The 19996-nt window shown below is 42.2% G+C and overlaps 1 protein-coding gene across 3 annotated transcripts; it reads right to left on the bottom strand.

Annotated features, from left to right (window-relative positions):
* Positions 1-1410: 1410 nt before the first annotated feature.
* Positions 1411-19958, bottom strand: lypla2 (lysophospholipase 2). Of its 3 annotated transcripts, none has more exons than XR_006762435.1 (11): positions 19858-19958; positions 17490-17582; positions 16490-16521; positions 15645-15710; positions 15411-15458; positions 14507-14577; positions 13196-13269; positions 12935-13036; positions 12510-12686; positions 12218-12376; positions 1411-1476 (listed from the first exon to the last, which is right to left on the bottom strand). XR_006762435.1 is itself a non-coding variant. In XM_014177575.2 (11 exons), exons 3-11 carry the CDS (start codon positions 17565-17567, stop codon positions 12326-12328), a joined length of 699 nt encoding a protein of 232 aa, XP_014033050.1. In that variant the 5' UTR covers positions 17568-17582; positions 18053-18060; positions 19858-19886; the 3' UTR covers positions 10336-12325. The 3 variants fall into 3 exon arrangements, 2 of the variants coding, with proteins under 2 accessions (XP_014033050.1, XP_014033049.1); XM_014177575.2 differs by lacking the exon at positions 1411-1476 and adding an exon at positions 18053-18060 and having other exon boundaries at positions 10336-12376; positions 19858-19886; XM_014177574.2 differs by lacking the exon at positions 1411-1476 and having other exon boundaries at positions 10336-12376.
* Positions 19959-19996: the final 38 nt, after the last annotated feature.

The raw sequence follows: 19996 nt of genomic DNA, 5'->3' as shown, positions 1-19996 counted from the left end.
ACGGATGACCATTGCGTTGAGTGCGTCCAAGGATGGGATGTCATCCCAACATGCCAACTCCGTTTGGACCTCTTTGCGCAGTCCTCTCCGGAAAAGAGTGCGGAGCGCCGGCTCATTCCATCCGCTGGAGGATGCCACAGTCCGAAAGGTGAGGGCGTACTCCGCAGCGGTCTGGGCACCCTGCTGGAGTTGGAGAAGTTGCTCACCTCCCGGTCTGACCTCTAGAGGATAGTCAAAGACCGCCGTGAACAGAACCATGAACCTCTTATAGGAACCTAACTCCTCCTCTCCTCTCTCCATGACGGCCGTAGCCCACTACAATGCCCATCCGGTCAGCAGGGAAATAACCGTGGCAACCTTGTACCTCTCAATGATGGGGGCTCCCGTCTGATAGGGGTATGGAGGGAGCACTGGAGTAGAAAGCCACGGCATTTTGATGGAGTACCGTCATACTTCTCCGGAAGGGACAGTCGGGCATCGCTGACCTGGGCAAACAGCTGGGTAGGCTGGGGGACTGGCTCACTGTGACGACCTGTGGTAGGAGGCCTTCTGATAGAGGTATGGAGAGCCTCGCTGGTGGTGTCGAGGTGGTGGAGGACACGGAGGACCTCCTCCATGGCAATACCCAGTTGCGCCAGCTGGTCGTGGTGTTGGTGGAGTAGATGACCCTGTTCCTTGACCATCTGGAAGATGATTTTATCCTCAGCTGCTTCCATATTGTGAGGTAGTATTCTGTAACGTAAAACGCTGGGAATCAGGAAGCAGGTGCAGAAGGTGAGTTTAATAATGAAGATGTGATAAATGCTGAAGTACAAACACAGACAGAGCCTATGGAAACCATCTTGTAGGATAAGCTCAAAAAGGACCTGGAAGAAGTTGAAGGTCATGACATACATAAAGAGAAAGAGGACCTGGAACCCACCAACTAGCTGGCAATGATAGAGAAGGATGAGCTGGAATCTATGAAGTCTGAAATAGAAAGAAAAGAAAGGAAAAAGAGGAGAACAAACTAAAGATACAAAATGAGAAGGATGAGTTTTGAAAGATCGAAAATTATTTACAGACACAGTCAGAGAATCTAGACAACCTCATGGAAGAGACAAAGTGTGAAAGGGAACATGTTAAGGACAGGGCTTTCCAAATGCAAAATAAAAATGTGGAAATTGAACATGTTACTGAGGATACCAAGACAAAGAAGGCTGAACTGGAAATTATGAAAGCTGAGATAAAGACAGAGAAACAAGAAACAGAAAACCTGAAGGACATGATATCAAAGTAGAAAAAACTTGCAACAAATGAAGAACTGGATAACACCAAGTGTCACATCTGCTCCTGCAACGCCCTCTACTGCTCATCCTGTGTCTCCTTGACCTGCCGCCATTCCCCCAGTACTCTCTCCCTCTTCCTCTCTGTGTGTGTGTGTGTGTGTGTGTGTGTGTGTGTGTGTGTGTGTGTGTGTGTGTGTGTGTGTGTGTGATTGTGTGGGCGGAGACAGGTGTGCTGGAGTCAGAGCAGATCCCCACCAGCTGCAATCTGTTCCATAATCAAGACGTCTACAAATACTCAGCCCTGCCACTTCCACGCTGACCGATCGTAATCTCTGCTCAGTCAGTCTACGTTTCTGGCCGTTTGTTACTATTCAGATCCTGCTAACCTGTTGTGCCTGTTTTCCTTGCCTGATGCTGTTTTCCTATCCGCTACTTTTCTGCTCGCTCTGACTCTGGTCGTGTCTCCAGTCCCACGTCTTGTCATCCTGCTACTCTGTCCTGGATTCCCCACTCTACTACTCCCTTGGATTCCCCTCCGGACCTGCTTACCCTGTCTCAACCCCTCTCGCTCCAGCCTCAGCCCCCGCACCTGGTTTCCAGCAACCCGCCCGAGCTTCCCCTGACCTGCATTCCATCTCCCCCTGTGTTTCAATAAATACCTTGGTTACTTAATCCCAGTCTCCTGGTCTGAGTCTGCTCTTGGGTTCCCCTGTTCCAATCCGGGTAACACCAAGGGCATGATGGAAATCGATATTCGTAAGCTGGAACAAAGACAGGTTGAGTTAGAAGGAGAAGAAGATGGAGTGAAAAATCAGATGTTGCACTGAAAGAGGAAGAGCAGAATATGAAAGAGAATATTGGGAAGATTAAAGAACATCTGGAGCAGATTCATGTTGAAATACAACTACAGAGAGATGAAATTGCAACCCAAATGGAAGAGTTAAATGTAAAAAAGGAAGAGTTGGAAAACATTCAAACGGACATCGACAGACAAAAAGAGACAAAACACAAAATGCTATAATCATAGAAAATAATGAACTGGAAGAGATACAAAAGGAGGAATTGGAAGACATCATTGAAATGACAAAGAGGGAGAAGGATGATATGATAAGGACAAAGGCTTAAATAGATGGGGGACAAAAACAACATCTGAAACAGGACAGAGAAGAACTTGAACATCTGAAACATGAGATATAAAATGAGAAAGAGGAGCTTGAGAGAACAAGAGAGTTGGCAATAAAAGGCAAAGATGAGTTTAAATTACTGGTGTCTGAAATGCAAACACAAAGAGAGGAAATCGAACAAGACAAACAAACAAATCAAGATGAAAAGAATGAGCTGGAAGAAAGAGATCAAGGCTGATTTACAGACACGATCTGAGAATCTAGAAAACCTCATGGAGGATCCTTAGAGAAAAAAGGATCATGTTGAAAACATGACTGCCCAAATCCAGGAAGAAAGAAAGGGCAGGAATTGAAAGTGTTATTGATGAGAAAAAAGTAATTCAAAATATCAAGAACATAATATCGAAGGAGAAAGATGATCTGGAATAAATGAAGATTGAGACTGAAAGAGAGATGGAAGAAATGGGCCAGATCAAGACTGATTTACAGAGGAGGTCAGAACATCTAGACAGAATGATGGAGAAGACAAAATGGGATAAGGTGGATGTAGAAGAAATGGATGCCCAACAGCAAAATGAAGCAATGGTAAGTATGGCAGACATAGATACACTGAGAGAAGATGATGAGGTAGTCAAATCCGCTGACAAGAGTGAGAGGGAAGAAGCTGAAACCAAAATAAAACACCTGACTAATGCTTCAACACAGACATCTCTAGTGGAGATGGAAATATCACAAGAAATGGAAGAAGGACTCCAAAAAGAAATCACAATGGTGGAAATGGAGCAACAATACCCTTTGAAGATCATGATGGCAGAGATAGAGAGGAGGAGGCAGAGCATGGAGCAGGTCAGTGCAGACCTCATGAGACAGAAGGGAGAAATTGAAAGTTAAATGAAAGAACTAAATGTCAGAGGGAAAGAACTAGAGTATATGCAATCTGAAATACAAAGAACTAGAGTACATGCATTCTGAAATACAAAGAACTAGAGTACATGCATTCTGAAATACAAAGAACTAGAGTACATGCATTCTGAAATACAAAGAACTAGAGTACATGCATTCTGAAATACAAAGAACTAGAGTACATGCAATCTGAAATACAAAGAACTAGAGTACATGCAATCTGAAATACAAAGAACTAGAGTACATGCAATCTGAAATACAAAGAACTAGAGTACATGCAATCTGAAATACAAAAGCAGAAAAACAAAATAACAGTCAGAGTGCTGCTTTTAATCTACAAGAACAACCAGATACACACAAACAAATTACGTTGGTAACAAAGGTAGCAAAGGTGGACATGGCTCCTCTTGAAAATAGGAAACCGTTGACAAAAGAGGTTACAAACCGTAGCTTTGAGGAGTTTGGCCCAGAGGGAAACGGATGAGCCAGAGCAAAGTAAGCCTGAGACAACAATGACAGACGTAAGAGAATCGACTATGGAGAAGAGAGAAGAGAAAGATCAGGTGATGGATGACTTGCAAAAAGACCAGGAAAAAACTGAAAGAAAGGTGGAAACTAAGGGCATAAAAGAGAAGACAGAGAGGGAGAAGGATGGGCTAAAACGGGTTACCATAGAGTCACAGAGACTGTTGGAAGATCTAGAGAACTTTGCGAAGGAGACCATGGAGAGAGGGTACAGAGGAAATGGCCATCAAAATAGAAAAGCAAAAGGAGGACAATGTGAGAATCATTGAAGAGATGGAGCAAAAGAAGACTGCTTTAGAGTGAGATGTTGAGATGCAAAGTGAGAGAAAAGAAAGACTCGAACAAGGCCATGGTTGAAAGGAAGAAATGAAGTCTGAGATTACACAGTAAAGAGGCGATATTGAACAATTCACAGCCGTCTTAAAGGATGAGAAGTACACACTTGAACAATTTAAGATTGAGATGGAAAGACAGAGACGAGATGATGAACAATATGGACTTGGTGGAAAGAGAGAGATGAACTGGAAAAGACAAGGTTGGAGATGGATGAGTTGGAACACATGACAGCTGAAATAGAAAGACTGAAGGATGAAATTGACAAAAGAAAGGGTGCAGCAATGATGGAGGTGCCACAGCTGGAGGAAAGAGAAGACAGCAATCAGAAACAGAGGGATGAAGTTGTCTTCATCTCAAATACAACACAGACAGAAAAAAAAGGTTGAGACACTTCACACAGAGGAAGACATGATGGACTGAATCAAGAAGGCGTGACATGATCTAGAACAAATTAGAGCTGACATACAAAAAGACATTAATAAAATCAAGACCGTGACAGATAGGGCGAAGTATGGGTTGGAGCAAAGACAGCTACAACTATACCAGCATAAGGAGGAAATGGAAATCTTGAGGCAACAGTTACAGAAAAAGAGAGAAGAGCTGGATGAGATTATGAATGACATACAAAACAAGCAAGACATATTAAAGTGTGAGAAGGATCAAATGGAAAAGATAAGGGTTGTGGTCCAGAGAGAAAAGGATACAGAAGGTTACTGGATTACTCAACTTAAAGAATAGAAGGGGAGGAAAATGGAAACCCTGGAGTGGTCTTCAGCAGAGACAGACACCCTTAGCTCAGGAGTAGACAATATAATGGCAGTAGGCAGTAGAGAGATGGACGGGGAGAAAGAAATATGACCTACGGCAGAGACAAAACAAGAAAGTGGAGACATGGAGGAAGTCAAACTGGTAAAGCAAGGAACAGAAAAAGATGTAAGCAAAAGCAATCATAAAGACAAAAGGAGCTATACGAATGCTGTGACACAAACGCATTCAGAAGAGATGGATAAAGCGCACAAAGGTCTGGAGCAGGTGAATTCTGCAACACAAACCTCACCAGAGAAGATGGAGAGAGAATCAATTGAGGAAGTAGGACAGTTGAAAAAGGAGGATGAGGAGAATGAGCTTGCTCTACTGATGGCTGAAGTAGACAAACAGAGAAAGGAGATTGAAAACAACATGGTGGAAATAGAGAGAGAGAAGAAGCAGCTGCAACAGATCAGAGCTGAGATACAGACAGCCCCAAAAAAAACTGGTGGAGACTGAGATGCAGAGACAGATCAAAGACTCCACGCAACTTAAAGAAGAAACTGAGAACAACCTCAGACAGAAGACAACTACAACGCAAGTTGAGCTGGATCTGACAACAGATGAAAGGCTTCCAAATAGAAATCATTTGGAGGAAATCCGTGAAGAGGATTGGAGGGTAGGAGATTGAGAAGATTAAGCGCAGGTTTCATGAAATGAAAGAACATCTAGAGGAAAGACTAGTGGTGATTCAGAGACATGAGTTGGTACAGAGAATAAGAAAACAAAGAGAGAAAGAAGTGTTAAAGAAGATGAAGACGGAGTTGGAGAGAGGCAGCCAAGCTCTGCAAAGAGAGTGGGACAGAGGTAGGAGGAAACATCAAGAGAAGGACCAGGAGCTTGAGATGCTAAATGTGGAGATGTTCAGAGAGATTGAGAGACTGTAGGGTAATATGGACAAAGAGGCGGAAACACTCAAATCAAGTGACAAAGGTATCCAAACCTCAGACATGGTATTAACCATAGAGGAAGAGAGACTGTGGTTGATGGAGGAGCACACAGTGATGGAGGGTGCTCAGATGAGCATAGTAGGAGCAGAAGCTGCTCCACCTAGATTCAGCGGAGTGCTACGGTGGCATTGGCGCTTCTGCTGTTGCTGCTGCCGCTGCTGTGATTGGAAAGGAGTGTGAAGAAGAGAAGAAAAACATAGTATAGTCCCAAGTCAGCAAAATTGTGTTTTATAGAAATGTAGAGAGTACATAAAATTGAACAACTCTGCTATCATTGATCGGGTGTCAATGTAAATAGTCTGTGTGGCCATTTGATTAATTGTTCAGCAGTCGTATGGCTTGAGGGTAGAAGCTGTTAAGGAGCCTTCTGGTCCTTGACTTGGGGCTCTGGGATCACTTGCCGTGTGGGTGACTGGAGTCTTTGACAATTTTTTGGGGCCTTCCTATGACACCCCCTAGTATATAGGCCCTGGATGGCAGGAAGCTTGGCCCCAGTGATGTACTGGGTCGTACGCACTACACTCTGTAACGTCGTATGGTCAGATGCCGAGCAGTTGACATAGCAGGCGGTGATGCAACCGGTCAGGATGCTCTCGATGGTGCAGCTGTATAACTTTTTGAGGATCTGGGGACCTCCTGAAATGGGAAAAGGTGTTGTCGTGCCCTCTTCAGAACTGTCTTGGTGTGTTTGGACCATGATAGTTTGTTGGTGATGTGGACACCAGGGAACTTGAAACTCTCTATCTGCTCCACTACAGCCCTGTCGATGTTAATGGGGGCCTGTTTGGCCCGCCTTTTCCTGTAGTCCACGATCAGCTCCTTTGTCTTGCTACGTTGAGGGAGAGGTTGTTGTCCTGGCACCACACTGCCAGTTTTCTGACCTCCTCCCTATAAGCTGTCTCATTGTTGTCGGCGATCAGGCCTACCATTGTTGTGTCATCAGCAAACTTAATGATGGCGTTGGAGTTGTGTTTGGCCACGCAGTCGTGGTTGAACAGGGAGTACAGGAGGGGACTGACCACGCAACCCTGAGAGGCCCAGGGTTGAGGATCAGCGTGGCAGATGTGTTGTTGCCTACCCTTATCACCTGGGGGCGGCCCGTCAGGATGTCCAGGATCCAGTTGCAGAGGGAGGTGTTTAGTCCCAGGGTCCTTAGCTTAGTGATGACATTCGTGGGCACTATGGTTTTGAACGTTGAGCTGTAGTCAATGAACAACATTCTCACATAGGTGTTCCTTTTGTCCTGTTGGGAGAGGGCAGTCGGTGAGCCATGACCAGCCTTTCAAAACATTTCATGGCTCCCGATGTGATTAATCATTCAATTATTAATCATTCAGTTTCATCATGTTTGATGTGTATTATATTATGCCCTAGTGATAAGAAATCATGTTGAGATGATGATATGCAACAACCTGATTTATATGGCTAAATTGCAGTGTTGTAAGAGTTGTTATGTATTTATAGCAGTGTTATGTATTTACAATTATGATGAGCTAAGTTTGCACTGAATAATAGATCTTGAGAGAGCAAAATGTACCTTTATTTAGTTATTATATGTATAATTAAATATTTATTTATATTATATTTTTGGACTGGTTCCTGGATGGACTCTTATCAAGATTTGTCATAATAAGTTAATTCTATGAATTATTTACTTATTTTTATACATACTGAATTTGCTAAAAAATAAAGTGCTATTCTATATTTGTCTCGGTACAATTGTTGTTTTATAAACCAGTATTTTGTAAGTGTACAAGCCTTGTAATTCATTTATAAGCGTGTGATTTGAACGTATTGAATTTGGTTATTTCTGCATCTCTTCCTCTATACATTTCTTTGTCTATACAGGGCTCCCGAGTGGCACAGTGGTCTAAGACACTGCATCTCATTGCAAGAGGCGAATCCAGGCTGCATCACATCCGGCCGTGATTGGGAGTCCCATAGGGTGGCGTACAATTGGCCCAGCGTCGTCTGGGTTTGGCTGGGGTAGGCCGTCATTGTAAATAAGAATTTGTTCTTAACTGCCTTGCCTGGTTAAATATATATATATTTTGTAAATACATCCAAAATTACAACAAACATTTGTTATTATATTCTGATATAGGATTACTTTTACAGTGCAGTAATCAATACTACTAACAGGTACACTTGACTATTTTGAACTATTTGGGGCTCTGTGATTCACTCAGTCAGTCTTAATTTAAAAGCATTGCCATTGCAAGGTTGGGCCAATAATCAGAAATGACAGTACCCCAGACACAGAGGGTTAGATTGGCCTCAGCAGACCTAAACCGTTGTTGTCAGAGGCAATTGAAAGGGGACACCAATAAAGTAGTCATTACCCAGGAAATTGCTTATGACCTGTTCCTTGTCCTGAATGGCAATGAAAGTTACTCAAAGTTGGCACAGGAAGTTGCCAGTGGGACATACCCACAACAGTGGTCTGTGAGAGTTGAGTTTGAAGTTTTGCGAAAGGTTCATGTCTTGTCAAAAGAATCAGTGCACTATCTGCCGGTTTCCTGGACCCAGATTTACCCACTGGACTAAAAAGGATACTCTATGGAGAATATCCAGACTTTTTCTTTTTAGTCCAGGAATAGGTTTAAATAGATTATTGTCTCAAGTAAAAAACAAAATACCCAAAAGACCCATGGTGGAGATGCAGGAACATAAACAATTCACACTCATAATTTGACAGACTACCAAAGGTGCAAGAATATGCAAATAAAAAGATCGAGGTTTCTGATATTGAAGGGAACAGTCATATTCCTATGGAAAAGCACAGCTGCAATGCCTGGGAAATCCACCAATCCCTCATGGCCTTGATACCATTTACAATTTTTGTCAAGTCACTGTTTGCCTATAGTCTAATAATGACACCATTAATACGTTTTCTGTTTCTTTTGTCATTCCCTCACATCATTATCTTATCTGTGAATTTATAACAATGTATTAGTCTTATCATTTTTTGATGTAATAAGCACCTCCATGTCTGGAAAAAGACAATTTGCATCAGTGACAAGAATGCATCTGTGGTTGGCTATCTCCTAACCTACACATTATATTTTGACAGATTTGGTTAATAATTAACTATAAGTGCATTTTTTTACCAAAATAGGCTTGTGAATTGTGTTGAATTATAAAACAATTGTCGACAATGCAGTGCTGCAGACGGATTCCATTACCAGAGTTTCTGAAATCACCTCCCTCCTCTTGAGGACAGCTATACTTGTTTTTTACTTTCTGAAACACAACTCAAAGGCAAATGAAAAGGTTTACATTAGAGAGAAGGCGAAGGAGAAACTGTTATTTTGCAAAATGTCTCAATAAACATCATGTTTACCTTGATGACGGCGTAATAGTATTAGACCTAGTCATGCATGTCATCAGGCTACACTTCAGTGACAGACTTTCAAACACAACTCATTTTTCGCCTAAAATGACATACCCAAATCTATCTGCCTGTAGCTCAGGACCTGAAGCAAGGATATGCATATTATTGATACCATTTGAAAGGGAACACTTTGAAGTTTGTGGAAATGTGAAATTAATGTAGGAGAATACAACACATTAGATCTGGTAAAAGATAATACAAGATAATATTTTTTTTTGTTTTTGTTTTCTCATCTTTGAAATGCAAGAGAAAGGTCACAATGTATTATTCCAGGTTAGGTGCAATTTCGATTTTGTCTACTAGATGGCAGCAGTGTATGTGCAAAGTTTTAGACTGACCCAATGAACGTTTGCATTTCTGTTCAAAATGTTGTATCAAGACTGCCCAAATGTGCCTAATTGGTTTATTGATACATTTTCAAGTTCATAACTGTGCACTCTCCTCAAACAATAGCATAGTATTCTTTCACTAATAGCTACTGTTAATTGGAAGGGTGCAGAATTTAAGCTTTCTGCCCATATCAGATATGTCTTTGTCCTGGGAAATGTTCTTGTTACTTACAACCTCATGCTAATCACATTAGCCTACGTTAGCTCAACCGTCCCGTTGGGGGGGGGGGACGACGACGACGACACACCGATCCTGTAGAGGTTTATTAACCACCCGAATTCATACATATTTCAGTGTCTGCACCATAGAGATAGAGGATTCATCTTTATATCTGTCCTAATTTAACGTTTGTGACAGCATGGGCAGCGCCATTGAGGCTACAACTCATAGGAATCCCCACCCAGGTGACTACTTTGATTACTTTAAGAGGGGCAGAAGCATAATGGAAGCCCTCAATGGCTCTGCCCATTCTAAAACGGCCTTTTGGCCACTAGAGGCCTCTATCATTCTCTATGGTCTGCAGATGTCTGCAACAAAGAATTGCACATGTATTTTCTTGAACAATGTGACGTACAGTTCACAGACCAGAGACATTACTACTGTAATCATGTTCGACAAAAACAAAAACTGTTCAAATGCACTGTTATTTGCATCATTTATTCCAGATACAGGTGTCTTAAAAAATAAAATAACCTGAGGGACCAACAGTCGCTCAACATATTTTAGCCAGTCAGATTAAGACACAATGATGAGATGACAAAGTGACAAAACACATTGAGACAAAATGAAAGATCTAAATGAGCCACAATTGTAAAAATTCTAACAATGACAAAGTACAACTCAAGAGAACAGACATGAGACACTTTATTCAACCTTGTCCCACAGGGAATTAGGTGATAGGATGGGACTAGAAGGCAAAAAGGGATGGAAGAGAGAAAAGCATACAAAATGTAGTCCACTAATACAAGTGAAAAGTAAACGTGCTGGGTCAAGGAAGATGACATGGGGAAAGATGTAATAAGACAAATAGGGAGTAAGAGACATTCATTAAATAGCAGAACAATTAATACAGTTGTTTTATTCTCCAATGTCTACCATTTTAAATTAGGTTTCAGTAATACAGAATAGGTCATCATAAAGAGAAAACATTGACAAAAGGAAAATACAGAACACCTGATTTTAGCACAATGACTCAGAGTTAAAGTCCTACGACCAAGCTCCGCAAGTTGTTCAAGACTAATGCTTTTTTTTTTAAATCACCCTTCAATTAATAAAAGAACAGCTTTTTTTCTCAGCCTTCCCAGTGCATACCAATTTTAAGAGTCAAATTACAAGACCTGGTTAAAGTTAACTCTGACCTTTCACACTGTATTAGTGGGTGAAGGTAAGTTGTCAAATGAGTGAATAGTTTTGCTTGACAGTAAAAATGACCTTGGTCAGTGAGAGCGGAAACTTATTTGTGCTGGACATGGATGGAATGGAACATGGCTCACTGGTCAAATGCTAGATGCTAAGAGGGAACGGCTAGGAAGAGCTGCAGTCAAATGAGTCGAGTTGTGTGAACTACATTTTATGTTCTGGTCTGGTTCTGGTACCATCTGGAGTAATACATTATCAATCTATTTTTATCTTTGCTGACCATCTCTTCAGTGCAATAGACAAATACAAGTAGCTAAAACAATTAGATTTTTTAAGCCCTAAGCCCTTTAAAGGTGTATGAAATGTATCATTTTAATCTTTCAGTTAATACATTTAATTCAATCCTGCCACAATCATTTTGGATTCAGGCAATGGAAATGTTTGATTTTATACATTTAGTTTTATCATGGCCCATTTATGGCAAACAAAATAAATCACATAAATGTACACATCATCAATAACCCTAAATTGTGGTAACAGAACATAACATTGTGGCAAAAGTAATGATCCATTGGTTTCCTTTATTTCAATTGGGTTTTTATAACGTCAGATAATTGAATCAGCACAAGTACGGGCACCCAGGAATGACGGGGCACCCATGGGTAGCTGTGGCGCGACCACAACCCCACCAGCAGCCGTGAACCTGTTGGGAACAGCATACACAGCAGCATGGCACCAGAGTCACTCCAGACGGCACCAGACCCTCGGGGCCTGAGGACCAGAACCACAGGCTGCTGAACCTGCCATCTCCTCAGCCTGGGTCAGACTCGGACACTGGGTGGCATCTAGGAACAGGAGGAGCCCCCCTGCTCACTTACTGCTTCACTCACTGACACACACAGCAATGGAGGGAAACAGGAGTGGAGGTTCAGAGAAAGAAAGAGGGGATAATGGTGGGTTGGGTAAGATAAAAGAATCCCAGGGGTTGTACTGTGTTTATCAGTGATTCTCCCTCAAAGCGAAGACTTGTTTGCACACTTCAGTGTGTTCAAAACTGTGTGTTTATAAAAAGGTGTGTCCAGTATGATGTGCGTTGGATTTTTATGGAATGAGGCATGTATTATGATTATGATGTTATGTGAAAGTAAGTGTTACTGTGTTTGTGTGTGTGTGTGGAGGGGGCGGTGCTCATGGCTGTTTCCTGTGAGAGAATGGCAGGTCAGAGGTGAGAGGTCAGCGTCTAAGAGTCACAGTGGGGTTGAGGTGAGGTCAGATTCGGGGCAACTGCTTCTCAATGAATTCCTTCACTGCTGCCATCTCCTGTCAGATCAAAATAAAGAAGCGTATAAGAAACCGAACATCATGAATACTTCCATGCTGATACTCATAGAAAACCATTAGCACACATAGAACATTGATACTCATGCATGTTACAACCAAAATCCCCTTTTACCTGAGGACAGGAGCTGTGCATGAGTCCCGGGTAGGTCCGGAAGGTGATTTTCTGAGGGTTGACGATGATCTTGAGCTTCTCGGCCGTCATGGCCCCAAACTGCACTGGGATCATGGGGTCCATCTCCCCATGACACTGCAGTATGGGCATGTCCCTATTCCCACTGGTGCTCGCCGCCTAATGGGCACAACAGACCATTACATTCAATTATTAAAAGCAAAAAGTGAAGACCAAGACCAGGTTCTAACGTCAAATTACCTATTCAGTTCATTCATATCTTTACAGCAAAATCATCAAGAGCAATGGAGAGAAGAACATTTTCCAGTTTAGAATCCAGCCCGGTAATAAAAGAAACAGCTCTGTGGAATATTCAGGGGACTGAGTACCAGAAATTGTAGAGAAACAAGTAAGCTGTGTAAATGTACCTGTGGGAAACTCTTGTGAAGCGGCAGCCAGCAACTGAGAGCAACCACACCCGCCAATTGCTGCTGACAGGTGAGGGCGGTATACAAGGACAGAGCCCCACCCTGGGAGACAGTGAAAAATAGGGGGGGGGTAGAATGTGTTTAGACCTATGGAGATGTTGTTCATGGTTCACATAGTTTACACAGTTTCAACAGCAATGTTGAAAAATCACTGACAATCAGGAACTGGAAAAATAGAGCGATCAGAGCGATTGACCTCACCTGAGAGAACCCTCCAAGCATCACACGATTGGCGGGTATTCCATTCTTTACCTCGTGGTCGATTATGGCTTTGACTGTGGAGAAGTAGGGTGAAAACAGAGGCTGAACATATTGATTTATTTCACCTTTATTTAACCAGGTAGGCAAGTTTTGGCAAAAGAAAAATATACCCAATGTCTAGTTATGATGCACACTGTTTTAGCTAACATGGTTATGTTAATAGGCACAGATCTATGGAAGGGTACCAAAAAACGGCTGCAGCATTGTAGGTACCCAAGAACACAGTGGCCTCCATCATTCTTAAATGGAAGAAGTTTGGAACCACCAAAAATCTTCCTAGAGCTGGACGCCCGGCCAAACTGAGCAATCGGGGGAGAAGGGCCTTGGTCAGGGAGGTGACCAAGTACCCGATGGTCACTGACAGAGCTCTAGAAGGACAACCGCAGCACTCCACCAATCAGACCTTTATGGTAGAGTGGCCAAACGGAAGCAACTTCTCAGTAAAAGGCACATGATAGCCCATTTGGAGTAAAAGGCACCTAAAGGATTCTCAGACCATGAGAAACAAGATTCTCTGCTCTGATGAAACCAAGATTGAACTCTTTGGCCTGAATGCCAAGCGTCACATCTGGAGGAAACCAGGCACTGCTCATCACCTGGCCAATACCATCCCTACGGTGAAGCATGGTGGTGGCAGCATCATGCTGTGGGGATGTTTTTCAGCGGCAGGGAGACCAGTCTGTATCGAGGCACAGATAAACAGAGTCAAGTACAGAGAGATCCTTGATGAAAACCTGTTCCAGAGCACTCAGGACCTCAGACTGGAGTGAAGGTTCACCTTCAAACAGGGTAACCACCCTCAGCACACAGCCAAGACAGCGCAGGAGTGGCTTAAGTCTCTGAATGTGCTTCATTGGCCCAGCCAGAGCCCAGACTTGAACCCGATTGAACATCTCTGGAGAGACCTGAAAATAGCTGTGCAGCGACACTCCCCATCCAACCTGACAGAGCTTGAGAGGATCTGCAGAGAAGAACGGGAGAAACTCCCCAAATACAGGCGTGTCAAGCTTGTAGCGTCATACCCAAGAAGACTCTTGGCTTTTAATTTATTTTTTATACATTGGCAAATATTTCTATATACCTGTTTTAGCTTTGTCAGTATGGGGTATTGTGTGTAGAATGAAGAGGGGGGGAAATGAGTTAATCCATTTTAAAATAAGGCTGTAACGAAACAAAATGTGGAAAAATTCAAGGGGTCTGAACACAGTCTTTATAACATGCATAATACTTGTGTCACACTGAATGACTTACTGTTCTCCGCTGCCCTCTTGATGCCAGCCTCGTCTTCTGGAGAATCTGGGCTGAGACCCATCAGGTCAAACCTGAAGAAACACACAGATCCACGTTCAGACGATGTAATACTCATCTCATACAATGAGCTCCAAAAGTATTGAAACGGTGACATTTGTTGTCGTTTTGGCTTTGTACTCCAGCAGTTTGGATTTGAAATGAGTGAAAGTTAAACACATTAATATCATACTCATCATTATTCACAACTTATTCAGGACCTTCCGTAATCATGGTAGCATCCACATTAATGTAGAAGTGTTTAGAAACTTATTTTAATCTTATTTACAATAAAAGTTACTCCAAAATGACAATACATGATTTACCATTAATTTCTATCGGGCACAAAATAATCTGAAACCACCAAAACAAACAGCAAATGCATCCAACAAGTTTGTAGAGTCCCAATCTTGATGTAATCCTTGCGTGCTCGAAATATGGGACCAAATACAAAACTTGATTACTTTAATACACATATGTGAATTTGTCCCAAAACCTCGGGTCCCCTAAAATCGGGGGACTATGTACAAAAAGTGCTGTAATTTCGAAACGTTTCACCCAATATGGATGAAAATACCCTCAAATTACAGTGCACTGTCAGCTTTAATCTCATAGTCATAGTATCATTTCAAATCTAAAGTGCTGGAGTACAGAGCCAAAACAACAAAAATGTCACTGTCCCAATACTTTTGGCGCTCACTGTACATCTTATGTGCCTCTGGTGTCCTGGTAGTGTGCGTGTCTTTGAAGGAATTCCATGTTCACAAAATCTCTCACCAAAAGGAAATCTCTTTTCCACTGAAGTGTAGTTTACAGTCAAGCCATTGGCCAATGGGAAATGTTTTAGATCAGCGCAAACATGACTCACCATGAAGGCATGGTCATCTTCATATTAAGAGTGACAGGGATTCTGGGCCTGTGGAGAAACAAATTCATCAATGGACACATGCTCTACTAGGTTCGAGGACTAAATGGTTGTATAGAAAGATAAGAGACTACCAAGGATAAGATTCGACTCTGACGGCAACACTCTAGAAACTGAGGCACTCAAGAAGAGAAATAAAACATGTCAGAACATATGAAAGATAATACAAAGACTTACGCGTGGGGGCAGATATACTTAACATGTGGCAGTTGGATAGCAGTCATGGTGTCTGCCCAGCCATGCCTGAGAAGAGGAAGAGCAATTCAGAGAGAGAAAGTGGTACTCTATACATTTTACATCTTAGTCATTTAGCAGACGCTCTTTTCCAGAGCGACTTACAGTAGTGAATGCATACATTTCAATGTTTTTTTTGTACTTTTTTTGTACTGGGCCCCGAGGGAATCGAACCCACAACCCTGGCGTTGCACACACCATGCTCTACCAACTGAGCCACAGGGAAGACCTAATACAGATTAGGCTATTAGATTTATACAGAGAATAAAAGGCGCAGCATACTAGGTTAGGTTTGCTCCTAGCAGAACTCGGCTAGGCGAAGCGAACGTCTGTGCCTCGCATACTCCCTTAAAAGACCTTCGCTTGAAAAACAATTTTAAAAAATGAAATTTTACTCCTTGAGACGCTGTAGCAACATAGGCAGTATACATCAATGACCATAGAAGTGTTGATAGACACTTCCTCAAAATAGTCAGGAAATCTGTAATTCAATTTGACGCTTTTGCCGGGGAGGTCTTAGTCACGCCATTTTACATCTAACTAAGATGTTTGGTGCAGTATTTCTCTAGTGAAAACATTTGCATGAAAACTAACAGTTTTTGTTGAATGACAAACACTTAATTGAAGAATCCGGTCCATGGTTCCCAATCTTACTAGGAGTAGTACTGTTGTCAAACCACTGACGAAGGAGCGCCGACATCTGCTGCTGAATTTCGATTTGCCGCAAGAAAAAAAAGTGTTTGTGAAATGCTGGGAAGTCTGAGACAGGCTTAAGACAGGAAACTCACCCTGAGTCACCCAAACCATGAAGGAAGATCACCTGTGGTAGAGATAGGGAGATTGACAGTTTTACATTGGCTAATGGTGCATTATGAACATCAAAGAGCATGCCAGTTTACTGGCTACTGCACTGTATTTGCATATGAACACCAGGTTCAAGTGAATCATGCCCAACAGCAAAAACAAAGGACAAATTCCTGCTGTTGCCAAGATGACTCAGTTTATATTACTGCTTGTCAACTCTAAAGAATAGCATTTATCAGAGGCATCATAAGAGAAGATCTGAATTTGGTGAGCCATATTGATTTTTTTGTACACTACGTAAAAATCTAATACGCACCTTCACAAATTAATTGAGTTGGTTTTGACCTAACAAGTGCTTGCAGACCCACAACTTGTGTAATTGGTTTGTTATCCCTTTAAGCGACAATATTTTAACATAGCACAGTTCAACGGTTTTTTTATTTACATTTGGTGGAGTTGTCAACTAATGTGAATTCAATGTGAAATCAACAAAAATGTCACTTCATCGGACATAGGTAAAAAGTTGAGTGAAAGAAAAAAAGACTACATTTTTGCTAATCCAATCAGTCTTCCACCTTGATTCAACGTCATCGCATAGATTATTTTTTTGACATTGAAACAACCCGTTTTTGCCCAGTGGGTTCACGGTAGGGCCGGGACCATAACAGTACCGCGATACTCGTTAGTATCGTGGCAAGTAAATAAAACACAAAGCGGATCTATCCTCTTAAGGAAAATGCCCTAATGTTAGAAACAAACATCATTATGATGTCATCCAGAGTCACATTTATTTTCCAATTCAAAGCAGGCAATAATTTATATACAGCAGGTTTATATAGGACTATTGTGATACTGGTATCGTCCCTGCCCTAGTTCACAGAACCTCTGAACAGATTAAGTTCAGCATGGCAAGCTTAGCAATAAGTGGCCAAATTTGCTGATGGATGCCCTAAGTTACACTATGGTGTTGGTGTGCTCTCTCACCGCAGCGGTCTCCTTCTCTGTCCCAGACACCGTCACAGCCTCGGCGAGCAGCGGCACAGACATGTTGTTGCCACACATACACTGTAAGGAGTGCTAGAGAGAGGGGGAAGGGCATATCAATGATGTGGCTGGTTATCAATGCTGCTATTCATCATAGGGACAGACATGATGACTAAAGACCTGTGCATGCCGCAGTTTATGGCTGCTATGAACCAATGAGACAGGCTGAGTACTGAGAGTAATCTCCTCAGTCAGGAAGTACTGAAACTCATTAACTAAATGCACTCCTAACTGCAAATCTGTTATTAACCAAAATGCAAATAGGCTAGTATCAGTGCCACTGCCTATACACAGAAAACGGATATCGGCTAGCTAGAGCATATTGTTTTCAGTCAACATTTAATACCCTCATAGCGTTAGCTTGAGCGACATATGAAAAAAGATTGAGGCAAGCAAAGAGAAAAAAACAATGAGAGGAGAAATTAAAAAGGAAAAGTGAGGAGGTGGTTAATGTATAAACCTTCAGGGAGATTAAACACTGAGTTAGTTACAATTCCACCCACCTAATGACCTGTAGTTAGTGAAAGCAAAGGGAGACAGAGAAAGAGCCAAATCAGGGGAATGAGAATGACAGGCTCAATAGGGAGATAGAACAAGACCGTGCGTCACGCATCACAATAACTTTCTGTAATGCAATGACACGCATGCTCATTATGCCTTTGCCTCATTTCCTTGTCACGGTCAGCTATTGTACACTTCAATAGGCTTAGTGCCTACCTTAAAAAAAAGGTTGTACCTTCAAGTGGTGATGAATAGCTAATATTTGTTTAGTTAATTTTGTCCCACTCCAAAACAACCAAGCTATATGATTCCCCCATGCAGGTAAGCCTACAGCACTCTGTCCTTGTAACCCGGGATCCTTGGGACATCCCTACCCCATTGAAGTTAACATTTAAAAATGGTTAAGGTAAGGGTTAGGCTTGGGCTATGTAAAAGTTTAGGGACGTCCCAAGTAGTCCGGATAGCACTAACCCTCGCTGGTGAATTGGATACTAGCATCAATGACAAAGTGGAGGCTTTGTTCCTGCATGCCTGTATAATCTTTGACTTTATGCCGTCACTTAACGTTAGCCTGCCTGTAATTGTATTTGCAAGGCAAAAATCCTCAGTCCCTTCAAAGACAAAGGCGAAATCGCTGCTTGTCCTGCACTGATTTTCCATGATCCCCTGTCAGCAGTTGTTAAATAGCTAAGCATGGATGGAAGGAAATGCACCGATTTCACGGTCAGCTCTCTCAGCAAGCCTTCTATGGATGATACAAACAATGCCGTCCATGCACCGCTACAACATCACGCGTTCGCATCTGACTTGCATTAAACAGAAACCAAACTTTGACTGGTTCAGTTGTTGGCGTAAAAATAATGTGCCGCCTTGGCCCTTTATTTACAGCAGATACTGGCTCCATTTTCTCAGTAGTCAAGCGCAAATTGTTACCGGGAATAAAAACCCTGTAAGGTTTACCCGGTGCGTAAATTCAAGCCACCAGGCAAGAATCGAGTAATATGCGGCAGTTCAGTATAGCCAGCTAGAACCAGCAACACTGGGGTGTATTAATTCCGCCGATTCTGTTGCAAAATGTTTCTTAAAAAAGGGACATACCTGGAATTTCCCAATTGAAAATATCGTTTTAGTTGAAAACTACACTGTTTGGATTAATGATTTACACCCCTGATTTTGTTAGTAAACCAAGTTACGCATGCTAGCTAACGCATTAGCTGGTGTGGCTACTTGCAACACGTCAGTTATCGTAATATATTAGCTAGTTTAGTTTAATTATTTGACGTAGACATATGTGGCAATACATTGACAACTAGCGATCGAGGGTACGGATATGTTGTTAATTAGTTACTGTAGCTAGCTAAAGGAAGGGTATGAAGAAACAATGGGGGGCTGAGAGATGCATCTTAGCTCGCTGCTACACAGCCGTTGCGTTGTGCAACCCGGTGGGGAAATTCAGGAGAGGTTAAGTGCAAAGCCGCTAGCTAGATTGTTTCAAAAACGTTGATAAGCTAGCCATCTACATCCAAGCAGTCAGATTAATCCTGTTTAGCTGGCTACACATCCTCAAATGCTCAATGATGACCAGAAAGCTAACCACAGAGCAGCAATCTGTAATAGACTGCCCTCCGGTCTCTTTCGAGCTTGGTTCGATTGACATGTGAGCTAAATTCGACCAGGTATTTGAATACATCACTTCCCCATGCCCTTCAACCAAAGCGGTAACCAAAAGGCCCATATGGGTTCGGTTCGGATGGGGTAAAGGAGTATTGTAAAACCGCGGCCCGCTAATACAAATTCATACACTCACCACTTGCTGTCCCAGAATCTCAACGGAACTTCCGCTACTGGTGTAGAAGGGCGGGGATTATTTTTAGTGACGTCATCACAATGTCCACACCCTTTCTCGTGCTTGCACTGTACACCCCGCCATCAATTGATCCATTGAT

The sequence above is a fragment of the Salmo salar genome, chromosome ssa27, assembly GCF_905237065.1.
Source record: "Salmo salar chromosome ssa27, Ssal_v3.1, whole genome shotgun sequence".
NCBI classification, from domain to species: domain Eukaryota; kingdom Metazoa; phylum Chordata; class Actinopteri; order Salmoniformes; family Salmonidae; genus Salmo; species Salmo salar.
Note: the sequence above shows the minus strand (reverse complement) of the source record. Positions and strands in the feature narration are given on the sequence as shown.

Coding starts and splice junctions, on each gene's coding strand:
- lypla2 (XM_014177574.2), bottom strand. CDS start 17,567: ATGTGTGGCAACAACATGTCTGTGCCGCTGCTCGCCGAGGCTGTGACG. Junction 15,459..15,644: donor AAGTATATCTGCCCCCACGC/GTAAGTCTTTGT, acceptor GTTTCTCCACAG/GCCCAGAATCCCTGTCACTC. Junction 12,687..12,934: donor TTCACAAGAGTTTCCCACAG/GTACATTTACAC, acceptor TGTGCCCATTAG/GCGGCGAGCACCAGTGGGAA.